We start from the raw sequence: 15,055 nt of genomic DNA on the forward strand, positions 1-15,055 counted from the left end.
AATAAAACAAAAAAAACATTAAAAAATGATCAAATATAATCGACAGATATATCTGAAGTTAATCTAAAGATTTGAGCGTTAAAAAAATTAAATAATGTATGACTTATTTTCAACACTTTCAGTGGGAATGTCATTGTTCATAAAATAATACTGAATCAAAATCAATGTTATAATTTATTGACCTACGTGTATATATATATATATATAAAACATCAAAATGGCCCCATTTTTCAGTGTGTGGTTCTCAGTGGAAAACGTTTAGGCACCCCTGGTATAGACATTGATTGAGTAAATTAAGTAAAATAAAAATGAAAGAACCAGGATGTCATTTTTACCACAACCTGTAGTTGGACTCAGCTGAAACAATAATAATAAATGATCAGTGTACGTAACACGTTCCATGTTTTACTTAAAACTATATATATATATATATATATATATATATATATATATATATATATTAACATTTCTGTCGTACTTTTCCTTCTGCAGACTCTCGATCTGCTCGGCGAGGATCCGCTCCTCTTGCTGCATGGCGAGCTGCTGCTGCTCGCTTAGACCCGCCCCGGCAGGATCCTCGCCTGCTGCGCTCTCTCCTTCGGCCAAGGGGGGCGCCCTCGGACTCGGCGGCGGCGACGACTGCGCGTGGGTTGCGCTTTGGCGTAGCCGGCTCTTGCTCTGCACATGAAACGAAAGCGTCAGTACAGACAAACAAGCGGCGGGAACGACGTGGAGCTCGCAGATGTTGATGGAGTACAAACATGTTTCCACCGCCACAGGACCACACTACAAGGCAGGCTAGCAAGACACAGCCGTAGCGTTAGCGGCGGTTTGGCTAAGTGCTAGCGAGAAGAAAGATGCGCCAGTGTAGTCACATTTGCCTATTGCAAAACACCACAAAACAAATGATTAAAACAAACTTATTATTTCTCATATGTTCATTTATTTATTTATTTGTGTCTGCCGCCGTTAATAAACACATTATAACAGGACTGTCTGTGACTTTAGCCTGTCGTGATAACCCCGCACATTAGATGGCATTGCAACGGCGCTCTGGTCTGCCAGAGCATAAGAAGACGTAGCAGGAGCGATCGGTGTTGCTAACTTTGACTATATTTAGTCAAGTCAAGTCATCAAAACCTTCTTTTTCAAAAAAGCGACTAGTGACATATAGGGATGTTCCGACACAACATTTTCATTTCTGATACGATTTACCCTTGAGTATTGGCCGATACGATAGCAGTGGGAATCATACATACATTTTTATATTCTTATAGTGTGGAACATTGGAAAAGGTTTGACCAATAGTTAAGTTAAAGTTAAAGTACCAATGATTGTCACACACACTAGGTGTGGCGAAATTATTCTCTGCATTTGACCCATCACCCTTGATCACCCCCTGGGAGGTGAGGGGAGCAGTGGGCAGCAGCGGTGGCCGCACCCGGGAATCATTTTTGGTGATTTAACCCCCAATTCCAACCCTTGATGCTGAGTGCCAAGCAGTGGGGGCCCTTAGGGAGATTTTAGGGTGTGTTCGTTCACTTTTGTCTAAAAGAGCCAAATTTGGCACAGGTGTAGCTCAGGGCATACTTAAATGATTTGGCTGGGGCGCCAGCGCCGGTGACCTTTGGGGTCGCCACAGTGGCTGATCCAATATGGCCACCACCTGAACACGCTTTTGCCTCTACAATTGAACCAGATGAGCTACAAATCCAAACTTGGTGTCTATTTCATGTTTTTTGACAATTACAAATATGATGGAAAAATCATCTTTATGATTGGGTGTGTCTGGACACCTAATTAGCATATTTCCAAGATATGTAAAAATTAGGTGTACCTTAACTTTTGATACTTTTGGCAAACTATTTTAGGTTTTTTGAGCATCAGAAACATACTGGAATGATCAGATTTATGATGATTTTTTATTAGAGCACTTTAATTTCCATATTAACAACATAGCCATTATCTACCAAAATGTATTGCACATATATTTCAACACAGATAGAATGTAAAGCTACAGATATATTTCATTGTAACATTAGTAAAAGTAAAGAAAGTCAGCGTTACCACCCTCCCCCCTGTAATATAGGTTTCTGTTTCAACAGAAACGTATCTTACAGTGAAGGCTCCGGCACTGTTATCCACACAGTGTGATAATACACTCCTCAAAAAAATTAAAGGAACAGTTTTTTATCAGGGTATGGCATGAATTCAATTGCACTTTTCTGATAAGGTTTTGGTCAGGTACGTGGCAGAGGGGGTTGTTAATCAGTTTCAGCTGCATTGGTGTTGATGGCATTAACAACAGGTGTACTAGAGGGGCAACAACGAGATGGCCCCCAAAACAGGACTGGTTTTGCAGGTGGAGGCCTTTTCAAGTTCCTCCCTCTTGATCTTTTTTAACTGTTTTTCCACAAGTGTTGGCTTTAGCTAGAGTCATTATCACGACTGAGAGCATCAGGCGATTTCTTAACCCTCCTGAAGTTGCGCAGATTGTCCTACTCCTCCAGGATGGCACATCCATGCGTGCTGTTGCAAGAAGACTTGATGTGTCTCCCAGTACAATCTCCAGAGCATGGAGGAGATTCCACGAGACAGGCGGTTACTCTAGGAGAGCTGGACAGGGCCGTAGACGGTCCTCATCCCATCAGCAGGACCGATATCTGCATCTTTGTGCAAGGAGGAACAGGTTGAGCACTGCCCGAGCCCTACAGAATGACCTCCAGGAGGCTACTGGTGTGAATGTCTCTGCCCAAACAGTCAGAAACAGACTTCACGAGGGTGGCCTCAGGGCACGACGTCCTGTAGTGTGCCCTGTGCTCACTGCTCAGAACCGTGGAGCTCCATTGGCATTTGCCATAGAACACCAGAATTGGCAAGTCCGCCATTGGCGCCCTGTGCTTTTCACAGATGAGAGCCGGTTTACCCTGAGCACCTGTGATAGACGTGAAAGGGTCTGGAGAAGCCAAGGAGAGCGCTATGCTGCCTGCAACATCATTCAGCATGACCCGTTCGGTGGTGGGTCCGTGATGGTCTGGGGAGGCATTTCCGTGGAGGGACGTACGGACCTCTACAGGCTAGAGAACGGCAGTCTGACTGCCATTAGGTATTGGGATGAAATCCTTGCACCCATGGTCAGACCCTACGCTGGTGTAGTAGGTCCTGGGTTCCTCCTGGTCCACGACAATGCCCGGCCTCATGTGGCAAGAGTATGCAGACAGTATCTGAAGGATGAAGGAATTGACACATTTGAATGGCCCTCACGATCACCTGATCTAAACCCGATAGAACACCTCTGGGACATAATGTTTCGGTCCATCAGACGCCGCCAGGTTGCTCCTCAGACTTTACAGGAGCTCACTGATGCCCTTAAACAGATCTGGGAGGACATCCCACAAGACACCATCCATCGTCTCATTAGGAGCATGCCGCGACCTTGTCAAGCATGCATACAAGCACGTGGGGGCCACACAAGATATTGAAAATTATTTTGAGTTGCAGAAATTGAATTTAGGCAAAATGGACGAGCCTGCCACATCATTTTTTCACTTTGATTTTTGGGGTGTCTATATACTGAGCCCTCTGTAGGCTGAAAAGATGAAAAGATGTGGCATCCTTTTGTTCCTGAGACATTAAACTGTCCATATCAGTATAGATATCCCACATTTTTTTTTCACCATTGAAATCGGATGTGTTTTCAAAGTGTTCCTTTAATTTTTTTGAGCAGTGTAGTTTGGTCCCTCGACAGGCTACTGTTGTGTCTCCTGACTTCTCCTGATGTGAAAATCATACAGAAGAGCTTATCTATGTACAGTCATTCTACTGCCTAATCTTAACACTGTGAAAATCATCAACTTTATTTTCATGTAATGCATTTTTCAGTGTAGCTATTATCAAACAATATGGCCTCCACATCATCTGATAGTAATGGTAGCAGCAGCAGCATCAATTGGGACTTATGTTGTCTCTGCCAATTACAGTCTGATGACCCCTTACAAACACCCAAAAGCGAAGGACTTTTGTCGCTAGAAAAGGATCTCAAAGATTTCATTGAAATTGCGAATGCTATACCTTCATGTATAAATGTGGTGGTTCAGGTATGGCATCAACACTTGTATTAAATAAGGCCAAATACCACAAACGCTACAGAAGCTACTGTAGTAGTTCTCGTGTTAAAAGGGCTGGAAAGCAGGAGGATCATGCTGTCCCCTCCTTATTAAGTCCTAAAAAGCTTCGATCAAGTCATCCCCAAACCGGTGGTATTCATTGTGTGATACGTGAAGGGGAGGATACGAAAGATCTGCACAAGGCATTAACAAATAATGTTGATTCCAAAATGAAAAGCTGGGCAGAATCTAGTAAAGATTTTAAACTTCTTGGGAGATTAGTTACTCAAGTGTCTGATGTGCATGCAGCAGATGTGTAATATCATACCAAATGTTATCTGAACTTGAGATATGCAGCACAAGTTGCACAACATAAAACATCGTCCAGCATATCAGAAGAAGAAGCGTCTACCAGTGAATCCAGGGAAACCTTTGACCCTCTGACTATAGCGCAAATTGTTGCCCTAGTTGAGGATTCAGATTGCTCCTTCACAATTTCAAATTCAAGGCAACTCTATAGAACCTTTATGAATATGGGCATGTCTGTTGTTATAATGAACCTCACACAACAAGATTCAAGACACATCTCCTCTCTTTTCTGCCTGACTGGAGTGAACACCAGAAAGGGAGGGAGACGTACATTGCAAGCAAGCAAAAAGTGGCAGACAGTGTAGCTAGAGGCCATGATTCTAACCAGATTGATCAAGATGAGGCACTTTTGTTGACAAGGGCTGCCTTGGTTTTACACAAGTATTGTTTACAACCAGGATGGCACCTTACCTTCCAACTGTCTTACGGTATCTGTTCATGAACCTTTAAGAGTATTCAATGACATTGTCCTTCAAGGACCAGGACTCCTCAAAGCCATGCACCAACAATGAGGGTGCAGGTTTTGTCAAGTAATTGGGGAACAAAAACAACAACAACAAACCCACCCCACCCCAAAAAAATATTTAAAAAATCATGTAAAAAAATAAAAAAGGGAGAGAAGAAGACAGCCTCCACGTGGCCTTTCCCCCTATTTTCCAAAGAGTAGTTGCCCTTTAAGTGAAACCAATGTCTTCAAAATGTCACAACCCCCACGCCCCACCCAACATTTCATATAAACATTAGAAACATTAGAAAGGAATCATGCATGTTGCACCAGGTTTTACTCATAACAATGTCTTCAGAATAGCAAAACGCCACTTGGAAATATGCAAATTAGGGGCCTTGACACACCCAAAAATAAAAATGAGCATTCCAACACATTTCTAATTGTCAAGACACATGAAATAGACACCAAGTTTACATTTGTAGCTCATCTGTTTCAAATGTTAGAGACAAAAGCTATTACAAGTGGCGGCCATATTTGATTGGCCGCTGTGGCGACCCCAAAGGTCACCGGCGCCCTAGCTAAATCATTTAAGTATGCCCTGAGCTACACCTGTGCCAAATTTGGCGCTTTTAGACAAAAGTGAACGAAAATATCCCTAAGGGCCTCCACTAGTGAAATTAGTATGAAACACACTAACCCAGTGGTTCTCAAACTTTTTTCAGTGATGTACCCTCTGTGACATTTTTTTAAATTCAAGTACCCCCTAATCAGAGCAAAGCATTTTTGGTTGAAAAAAAGAGATAAAGAAGTAAAATACAGCACTATGTCATCAGTTTCTGATTTATTAAATTGTATAACAGTGCAAAATATTGCTCATTTGTTGTGGTCTTTCTTGAACTATTTGGAAAAAAAGAAAGGTTTTTATTTATATTTATAAAGGATTTTTGAATTGTTGCTATTTTTAGAATATTTTAAAAAAATCTCACGTACCCCTTGGCTTACCTTCAAGTACCCCCAGGGGTACGTGTACCCCCATTTGAGAACTACTGCACTAACCTATTCATTAATAACCAAATTGAATGGTCTTTAAGTTGAAGTGGTATTTTTTTTTTGGCATCACCTTGTGGCCATAATAATCCATCAATCTCATGACGCAGAAAATTCAGTGATGCAGACACGCTTGTTACTGGATACTTTCTTATATGCCTCTGCCTTGGATACCTTGCATGTGTAAGTAATATGCAACTATACTTGTTTATATTGACAAATGTGCTGTTTTACACTGCAATATTGTTCAATTAAGGACACCTATTACGTTATGTGTGCTTTTGTCTGCTTAGCTGTTGTGTAGCTGCTAGCTCCTAGTGGCCCATATAACCCACCTTTTGTCAATGACATGACTAAAATCTAATAAGACCAACTTTGCGTGCTTATGGGAGGACATTTAGATGTTAACTGGCTGTCCAGCTTTGCACAAGTTAACATGATGCAGGACTGCTTCTATCGGGCATTTTAGATGCTCGTTGATATAATCCGATACTTGTTTTGTTGCTGATAGTGAATCGATATTTGATACTGCTATTGGATCGCCTATAGTACACAATATGTGAATACAATTGGGGAATTTCCGGTGGGATGAAAAACACTAATCTATTTATTGTTAACTGTCTGGAATGCACTTATGCCGCCTTTAAGCTGAAGTGGAGTGGTAATTGTTTTTTTGCCAACACAGAGAGGCCATAATAATTCATTCAGTTAAGGTAATGACGCAATAAGTTGAATGATGCGGAAAAGTTTTTTTACTGGATACTTTGTAATACACTTCTGCCTTGCAGACTTTGTATGTGTAAGTAATATGTAACTATGAATATTTGACTTTTGTTTATATTGACTAATGTGCTGTTTTAGACTGAAATATTGTTATTTTTACATACATCTAACTTGTGTGCTATTGTGTGCTTAGCAGTTATTTGCTAGTAGCCTATCATGTTCACCTTTTGTAGCTTGATGACTTTTCAAGTTTTGTACTCACTTTTTGCACATGCCAATTATGCAAATATGCACATTGCCGTCCTGCGAGACACATTGAAGCTAATGCTAACATTGTGAATTTAGGGAGAGCGCGCAACGGTCAAGGGGTGTCCAAAGTCATCAAATTGGCCCGCCCACGAGACAAATCTAGCCTGCTGCGAAATTGGATTCATTTGAAAAGCTTGATGCTTCTAATGCCACTAGATTATCACCATCTAGTGGACAACATAAGATTTTCAAGTCGATGTCCTTTATTATGCCTCTTAATGTGGTAACGCACTGCATTTACTTATATGACCCATTGCAAACAACCTTCCCTAGTCATGGTCCAAAAAAAAAGGAAAGAAATGCCTCTTAATGTGGCAATGCACATCATTTATTTATATGACCCAATGCAAACAAACTTCCGTAATCATGGTGCAAAAAAAGAAGGAAATGCCTCTTAATGTAGTGACACACAGCATTTACTTACATTAACTAGGGATGTCCGATAATATCGGACTGCCGATATCGGCGCCAATAAACCTTAAAGGCACTGCCTTTGCGTGCCGGCCCAGTCACATAATATCTACGGCTTTTCACACACACAAATGAATGTGATGCATACTTGATCAACAGCCATACAGGTCACACTGAGGGTGACCGTATAAACAACTTTAACACTGTTACAAATATGCACCACACTGTGAACCCACACCAAACAAGAATGACAAACACATTTCAGGAGAACATCCGCACCGTAACACAACATAAACACAACAGAACAAATACCCAGAACCCCTTGCAGCACTAACTCTTCCGGGACGCTACAATATACAACCCCCCCCTTCCCCTAACCCCGCCCACCTCAACCTCCTAATGCTCTCTCATGGAGAGTATGTCCCAAATTCCAAGCTGCTGTTTTGAGGCATGTTAAAAAAAATAATGCACTTTGTGACTTAGGTAATAAATATGGCAGTGCCATGCTAGCACTTTTTTCCATAACTTGAGTTGAAGTTGTTCTCTTGTTTTGGAAAACCTTGTTACATTGTTTAATGCTTCCAGCGGGGCATCACAACAAAATTAGGCATAATAATGTGTTAATACTACAACTGTATATATCGGTATCGGTTGATATCGATATCGGTAATTAAGAGTTGGACAATATCGGAATATCGGCAAAAAAGCCATTATCGGACATCTCTAATATTAACCAATGCAAACAACCTTCCCTAGTCATGGTGCAAAAAAAAATCTAACCAACACAAAATGTCAACAGCCATGGTCACTGAACTTTGTGGATATTATAAAACAAACCTCCCTTCACCATAAAAAATTCAAAAATTACACCCATTGTGGGAAAAATGCAAAACACTCGCCACACTTTTATCCATGTTTGGCGCATTTTAGCTGCTTGATATTTCTGATTGATTACTACATTTTTAGGAGGTCATCAGGGAAGTAAACAAGGCAGGAGTCAAACTCTTAATATCCAATTATATTAATTATATATCCATTATGTGGTTAGTGCCTTGCATGGCAGCTCCCGCCATCAGTGTGGGAATTGGTGAATGCGGAAATAGTGTCAAAGCGCTTTGAGTACCTTGAAGGTAGAAAAGCGCTATACAAGTATAACCCATTTACCATTATACATGTTTTTTAGCCCTTAAGTCAAAAAGTTTGGACAGCCCTTACGTAACCGGACAAGAAAAGGTTGTTTATCCTGGGAGGTAGTCGCGACAACCACAGCAAAAAGTACTTCTGAACGAAAAGACGGGTGAATGGAGTGGCAGGACAGGACGGCACTGATGGTGGGGAGTGGTGGAGGGGGCGGGGCATACATACCGGGGTGGCAGTGCGGGTTATGCTCATAAACCTAACAGCGATAAGTACAGGTTTCTGAAAGGAGGGGTCGGGGGGAGGAAGGAAGGATACATTTGGGTTAGGGCGCCGTGAAGGAAAAGTAGAACTGCTTAGCTCCACTAAGACTCCTATTTATCACATTTGTGCCTAGGATTGTGTGGAGGATTTTGATGGCAACAAATGTGTTGCATGGGTGGGAAAGTGTGTCGGCTGCTTGATGGAGCTGGGGGAAAAAAAAGTGTCAGTTTCACCTGCCCTCGGTCTTACCATGGACCTCCTGATGTGCGTCAGTCGGCTCTTGGCTTTGCTCTCTGCAAACTCCAAACTGTTGATGTCCTTCAGGCGAGCTTTGTACTTGCTCATCTGCTCGTTGATGATCAGCTCCACGCACCTGCATAGGACCACACCTTTGATTTCTACACCAACATTTCATTTAGTAAAAGTTTGCTGCAGTCAACACAGGCTCCACCAGGCGGGGCTGTTGCCCAGAAGTATGCATTTCAAAGCAGGGGCTGACTCTTGCTTATGTTTGAACACTTGACAATGCAAGCCCTGGCAGGACGCTGGCTCCACAAGACCAAAGTTATTTGCATCCATTGTTGAGTTGTTAGTTAGGATGATTGTTGGGCTATCATCATATTGATGTTATGATCATCAGACATTTACAGAAAGACCGCTATTTCGATAACGGTAACTGCTTTGACTATTTACTGTTTCTAATCATTTTATGTGGCCTGTTCTGTTGTATAATGTAGCCTGTCACGTTTTTCAATGTGGCCCGCCACATCTTTTTATGTGGCCCACTACGTCATCCTATGTGGCCCACCACGTCATTCAATGTGGCCCGCTACATAATTTTATGTGGCCCGCCGCATCATTCAAGGTGGACTGTTCTGTTATTTAACGTAGCCTGTCACGTTTTTCAACGTGGCCCGCCACATTTTTTTTATGTGGCCCGCTACGTCATTCTATATGGCCCGCCGCATCATTCAATATGGCCTGTTCTGTTATATAATGTGGCCTGTCACGTTTTTCAATGTGGCCCGCCACATCATTCAATGTGGTCCGGCGTGTCATTCAACGTGGCATGTTACGTTATTAAATGTGACCCGTTACATTAAATGTAGCCTGTCACATCTTTCAAATTGGCCTGCCACATCATTTAAAAATGGTCTGCAACGTCATTTTATGTGGTCTTCCACATCATTTATTGTGGTCTTCCACATCATTTAACATAGCCCGCTACATTATTTATTGTGGCCTCTCACATCATTTAACGTGGTTATCCACGTCATTGTAAGTGGTTCACGACGTAATTTAATGTGGCCCGCCACATTATTAAAAGTGGCCTGTCACGTTTTTCAATGTGGCTCGCTACATCATTCTACGTGGCCCGCCACATCATTCATCGTGGCATGTTACGTTATTAAATGTGACCCGTTAAATTAAATGTAGCCTGTCACATCCTTCAATGTGGCCTGCCACATCATTTAAAAGTGGTCTGCCATGTAATTTAATGTGGTCTGCCACATCATTTAACGTGGTCCGCCAAACCTTTTAACATAGCCTGTTACATTATTTAATGTGGCCTCTCACATCATTTAACGTGGTTATCCACGTCATTCTAAGTGGTCCACGACATCATTTAAATGTGGCCCGCCACATTATTAAATGTGGTCCGCCAGGCCATTTAATGTGGGCCACAATGTCATTCCAGGTGGTCTGCAACATCATTTAATGTGTTTTGCCGCAGCATTCAATGTGGCCCATTACGTCATTTAAGGTGACCCATTAAGTCATTTAGTGTGGCCTGCAGTGGCATTTAATGTGGTCTGCTACATCATACAATGTTGCTCCCTTCCTCATTCTCAGTTGCCCGCCATGCCATTGAATGTGGCCCGTTACGTTATTTAATGTGGCCTCCCACGTCATTTGATGTTAAATAATTGTCTGGCTTTTAAATCGGTGTGATTCTTGTGGTCCTCTGTGTCTTTTATTGTTTTATTCTATTTTATTGGTTTGTTTTTTTAGTCATTTTATTTTAAATGCTTATAATTTAATTACTTTTTATTGTTTCTTTTTATGTGCAGCACTCTGGAAACAGTTTTGTTGTTAATAGTGAAATAAAGGGGATTGGTTTGGATTGATGTGGTTATCTACATCATTCAATGTGGTCTTCCACATAATTTAATATGGTCTTCCACACCTTTTAATGTGGCCCGTTACGTTATTTAATGTGGCCTACCACATAATTGAATTTGGCTCGCCACGTCATTCTATGTGGTCTGCCACAACTTTTAATGTAGCCCATTACGTTATTTAATTTGGCCTGCCACATCATTTAATGTGGTCTTCCAGATCATTTAATGTGGTCTGCCATGCCTTTTAACATGGCCCGTTACATTATTTAATTTGGCCTGCCACATCATTTAACGTGGTCTTCCAGATCATTTAATGTGGTCTGCCATGCCTTTTAATATGGCCGTTTACATTATTTAATTTGGCCTGCCACATCATTTAATGTAGTCTGCCACACCTTTTAATGTGGCTCGTTACATCATTTAACGTGGTTAACCACGTCATTCTAAGTGGTCTGCGACATCATTTAACGTGGCCCGCCACATTATCTAATGTGGTCTGCCACCCATTTTAACGTGGACCGTTACGCTATTCCATTTGGCCTGCCACATCATTTAATGTGGTCTGCCACACCTTTTAATGTGGCCCGTTACATTATTTAATGTGGTCTCCCAAATCATTTAATGTGGTTATCCACGTCATTCTAAGTGGTCTGCGACATCATTTAATGTGGCCCGCCACATTAGCTAATGTGGTCTGCCACTCCTTTTAACGTGGACCGTTACGCTATTTAATTTGGTCTGCCACACCTTTTGATATGGCCCGTTACATTATTTAATGTGGTCTCCCAAATCATTTAATGTGGTTATCCACGTCATTTTAAGTGGTCCGCGACATCATTTAAGGTGGCCTGCCACATTATCTAATGTGGTCTGTCATTCCTTTTTTAATGTGGCCCGTTACGCTATTTAATTTGGCCTGCCATATCATTTAATGTTGTCTGCCACACTTTTAAAAGTATGGTAGCTTTTTTTAAGCTAAATTTGTAGGTACTGTATACTTCTGAGTCATATTTTTGTACGTAGTAGGCTAGCATTTTAAATGCTTACAATTACTAAATCATCATTTTATCAAACTCTTTAGATTTTACGAGAATATTTTTTCATTTAAAAAGACAAGCACGAATACATTACTAATATGAAGAATAATTTTACTACGTTTTTACTTATAAAATTAAGCATGAGAAAGATTTGATAATTTTCTGTGAAAAATCTTATTACGAAAAAACGTTCTTTATTTTACGAGGATTTTTTTTTTTTAAAGGGAAAAACGCCATAATTGTATAGAAAAGAGAAAAAGAATAAAGTTGAAATATTTTGGATAAAGAATGTAAACCATAGGATAAAAATGTGTTAAAGTTAAAACATTTCTAAAAAGGAATGTTTGATTCTTACATGACTAAATAAAGTATGAATAAAGATGTTTTGGATGATGAGATGAAATGTATAAACTGTATTATTTTGAGAGAAAAGGACTGGGTTAGACCCGGGTGGGAAATGTTAGTCGCCATTTTGTGTTTAGCTGCTTAAATAAGTATAATGTTGAATAAAGCAATATTTGCATCAATCAAACAAGGGCTTCGTAGGAACAGAAGTCGTACATAAACATAGTTGTGTCTCCAGAGTAGAGGACGGTAAACATTACGTACGCAGTGGTCTTGCTGATGTCTTGGACGCTCTGCAGGGGGTCGATGGAGTCGGGGCAGCGAAGGACGCAGGGAGCGAAGACGATGGCGAGCGCGTTGGCCGACATCCTGTTGGTCTCCTCCTGCAGTGCGATCCTGAGACAAAAACACTCTGTAAATGAAACCGTAGTTGACCAGCACGCCGTCCATTTGGCGCTGTAGAGCGCTCACCTGACCAGGTGGAAGATGAGGCGCTCCAGCGTGCTGAGGTGTGTGCGGCTCAGCTGCTCGATGACCGAGTACACGCCTCGGATCACCTCCCGCTTGTCCACTTGGCCTGGAAACAAGACCAAGAGTTCATGCGCCGACACCACAAACGGAGCATTTAGAGCAGTGGGAGGCTATGCTATGCTATGCTATGCTATGCTATGCTATGCTATGCTAAAGTGACTGCTATGCTAATCATCACACGTGGGAAGCGACGTGTGATGATTAGTTTTTATTGTTTTACAAATGTTTTTAGTTTTTAGCTCAATGCCTTCATGATGGTTTGTATGTTGTATGTATTTTATGTATTTGTACCTTGTTTTTACTGTTGTACCTTGTTTTTACTGTTGTACCTTGTTTTTTACTGTTGTACTTCGTTTTACTGTTGAAAATTGTTTTTAATGACTACTGCTGCAAACCAAATTGCCCCTCAGGGACAATAAAGATTTTCTAAGTCTAAATCTAAGACTGGTAGACGCTTCTTCTTCTGATATGCTGGACGATGTTTTATGTTGTGCAACTTGTGCTGCATATCTCAAGTTCAGATAACATTTGGTATGATATTACACATCTGCTGCATGCGCATCAGACGCTTGAGTAACTAATCTCCCAAGAAGTTTAAAATCTTTACTAGATTCTGCCCAGCTTATCGTTTTGGAATCAACATTATTTGTTAATGCCTTGTGCAGATCTTTCGTATCCTCCCCTTCACGTATCACACAATGAATACCACCGGTTTGGGGATGACTTGATCAAAGCTTTTTAGGACTTAATAAGGAGGGGACAGCATGATCCTCATGCTTTCCAGCCCTTTTAACACGAGAACTACTACAGTAGCTTCTGCAGCATTTGTGGTATTTGGCCTTATTTAATACAAGTGTTGATGCCATACCTGAACCACCACATTTATACATGAAGGTATAGCATTCACAATTTCAATGAAATCTTTGAGATCCTTTTCTAGCGACAAAAGTCCTTCGCTTTTGGGTGTTTGTAAGGGGTCATCAGACTGTAATTGGCAGAGACAACATAAGTCCCAATTGATGCTGCTGATGCTACCATTACTATCAGATGATGTGGAGGCCATATTGTTTGATAATAGCTACACTGAAAAATGCATTACATGAAAATAAAGTTGATGATTTTCACAGTGTTAGATTAGGCAGTAGAATGACTGTACATAGATAAGCTCTTCTGTATGATTTTCACGTCAGGAGAAGTCAGGAGACACAACAGTAGCCTGTCGAGGGACCAAACTATTATCACACTGTGTGGATAACAGTGTCGGAGCCTTCTCTGTAAGATACGTTTCTGTTCTGTTGAAACAGAAACCTATATTACAGGGGGGAGGGTGGTAACGCTGACTTTCTTTACTTTTACTAATGTTACAATGAAATATATCTGTAGCTTTACATTCTATCTGTACGGAGCCCCTAAAGGGACATGTGGGAAATTTTATTTTTTAAAATTTTTTAAATTTAGTTTTTAAAAATTTTTTTTTAGACATGTATCTCGTGCGCACTAGATAGTTTCTCGTGCGCACGAGATACATGTCTAAAAAAAATAAAGAAAGTATAATTTAAAAACTTTTTTTTATAACTTTATAAAAAGTTGCTCGTGCGCACGAGATACATGTCTAAAAATACATAAATAGATAAATAAATTATAATTTTTCCCCCCCCCCATGTCCCTTTAGGGGCTCCGTACAATCTGTGTTGAAATATATGTGCAATACATTTTGGTAGATAATGGCTATGTTGTTAATATGGAAATTAAAGTGCTCTAATAAATAAATGATCATAAATCTGATCATTCCAGTATGTTTCTGATGCTCAAAAAACCTAAAATAGTTTACCAAAAGTATCAAAAGTTTAAGGTACACCTAATTTTTACATAGCCGCCATCTTGGAAATATGCTAATTAGGTGTCCAGACACACCCAATCATAAAGATGATTTTTCCATCATATTTGTAATTGTCAAAAAACATGAAATAGACACCAAGTTTGGATTTGTAGCTCATCTGGTTCAAATGTAGAGGCAAAAGCGTGTTCAGGTGGTGGCCATATTGGATCAGCCACTGTGGCGACCCCAAAGGTCACCGGCGCGGGCGCCCTAGCCAAATCATTTAAGTATGCCCTGAGCTACACCTGTGCCAAATGTGGCGCTTTTAGACAAAAGTGAATCTCCCTAAGGGCCCCCACTACACATTGTACTGTTTTTGAAGGTGA

General features: G+C 40.8%; 1 protein-coding gene across 5 annotated transcripts in view; it reads right to left on the reverse strand.

The window, feature by feature from the left end:
- The window catches only part of myo9ab (myosin IXAb), a 195,399-nt gene that overhangs the window by 6,314 nt on the left and 174,030 nt on the right, over positions 1 to 15,055 (reverse strand). For all 5 annotated transcript variants that reach the window (XM_062063305.1, XM_062063308.1, XM_062063307.1 and 2 more), the window contains 4 exons: positions 12,791 to 12,896; positions 12,584 to 12,715; positions 9,064 to 9,187; positions 479 to 678 (listed from right to left, as the gene is read on the reverse strand). In XM_062063305.1, coding sequence (XP_061919289.1) covers positions 479 to 678; positions 9,064 to 9,187; positions 12,584 to 12,715; positions 12,791 to 12,896 — 562 coding nt within the window. The remainder of the gene's footprint in view (positions 1 to 478; positions 679 to 9,063; positions 9,188 to 12,583; positions 12,716 to 12,790; positions 12,897 to 15,055) is intronic.

Source organism: Entelurus aequoreus, linkage group LG11 (assembly GCF_033978785.1).
Source record: "Entelurus aequoreus isolate RoL-2023_Sb linkage group LG11, RoL_Eaeq_v1.1, whole genome shotgun sequence".
Classification (NCBI taxonomy): domain Eukaryota; kingdom Metazoa; phylum Chordata; class Actinopteri; order Syngnathiformes; family Syngnathidae; genus Entelurus; species Entelurus aequoreus.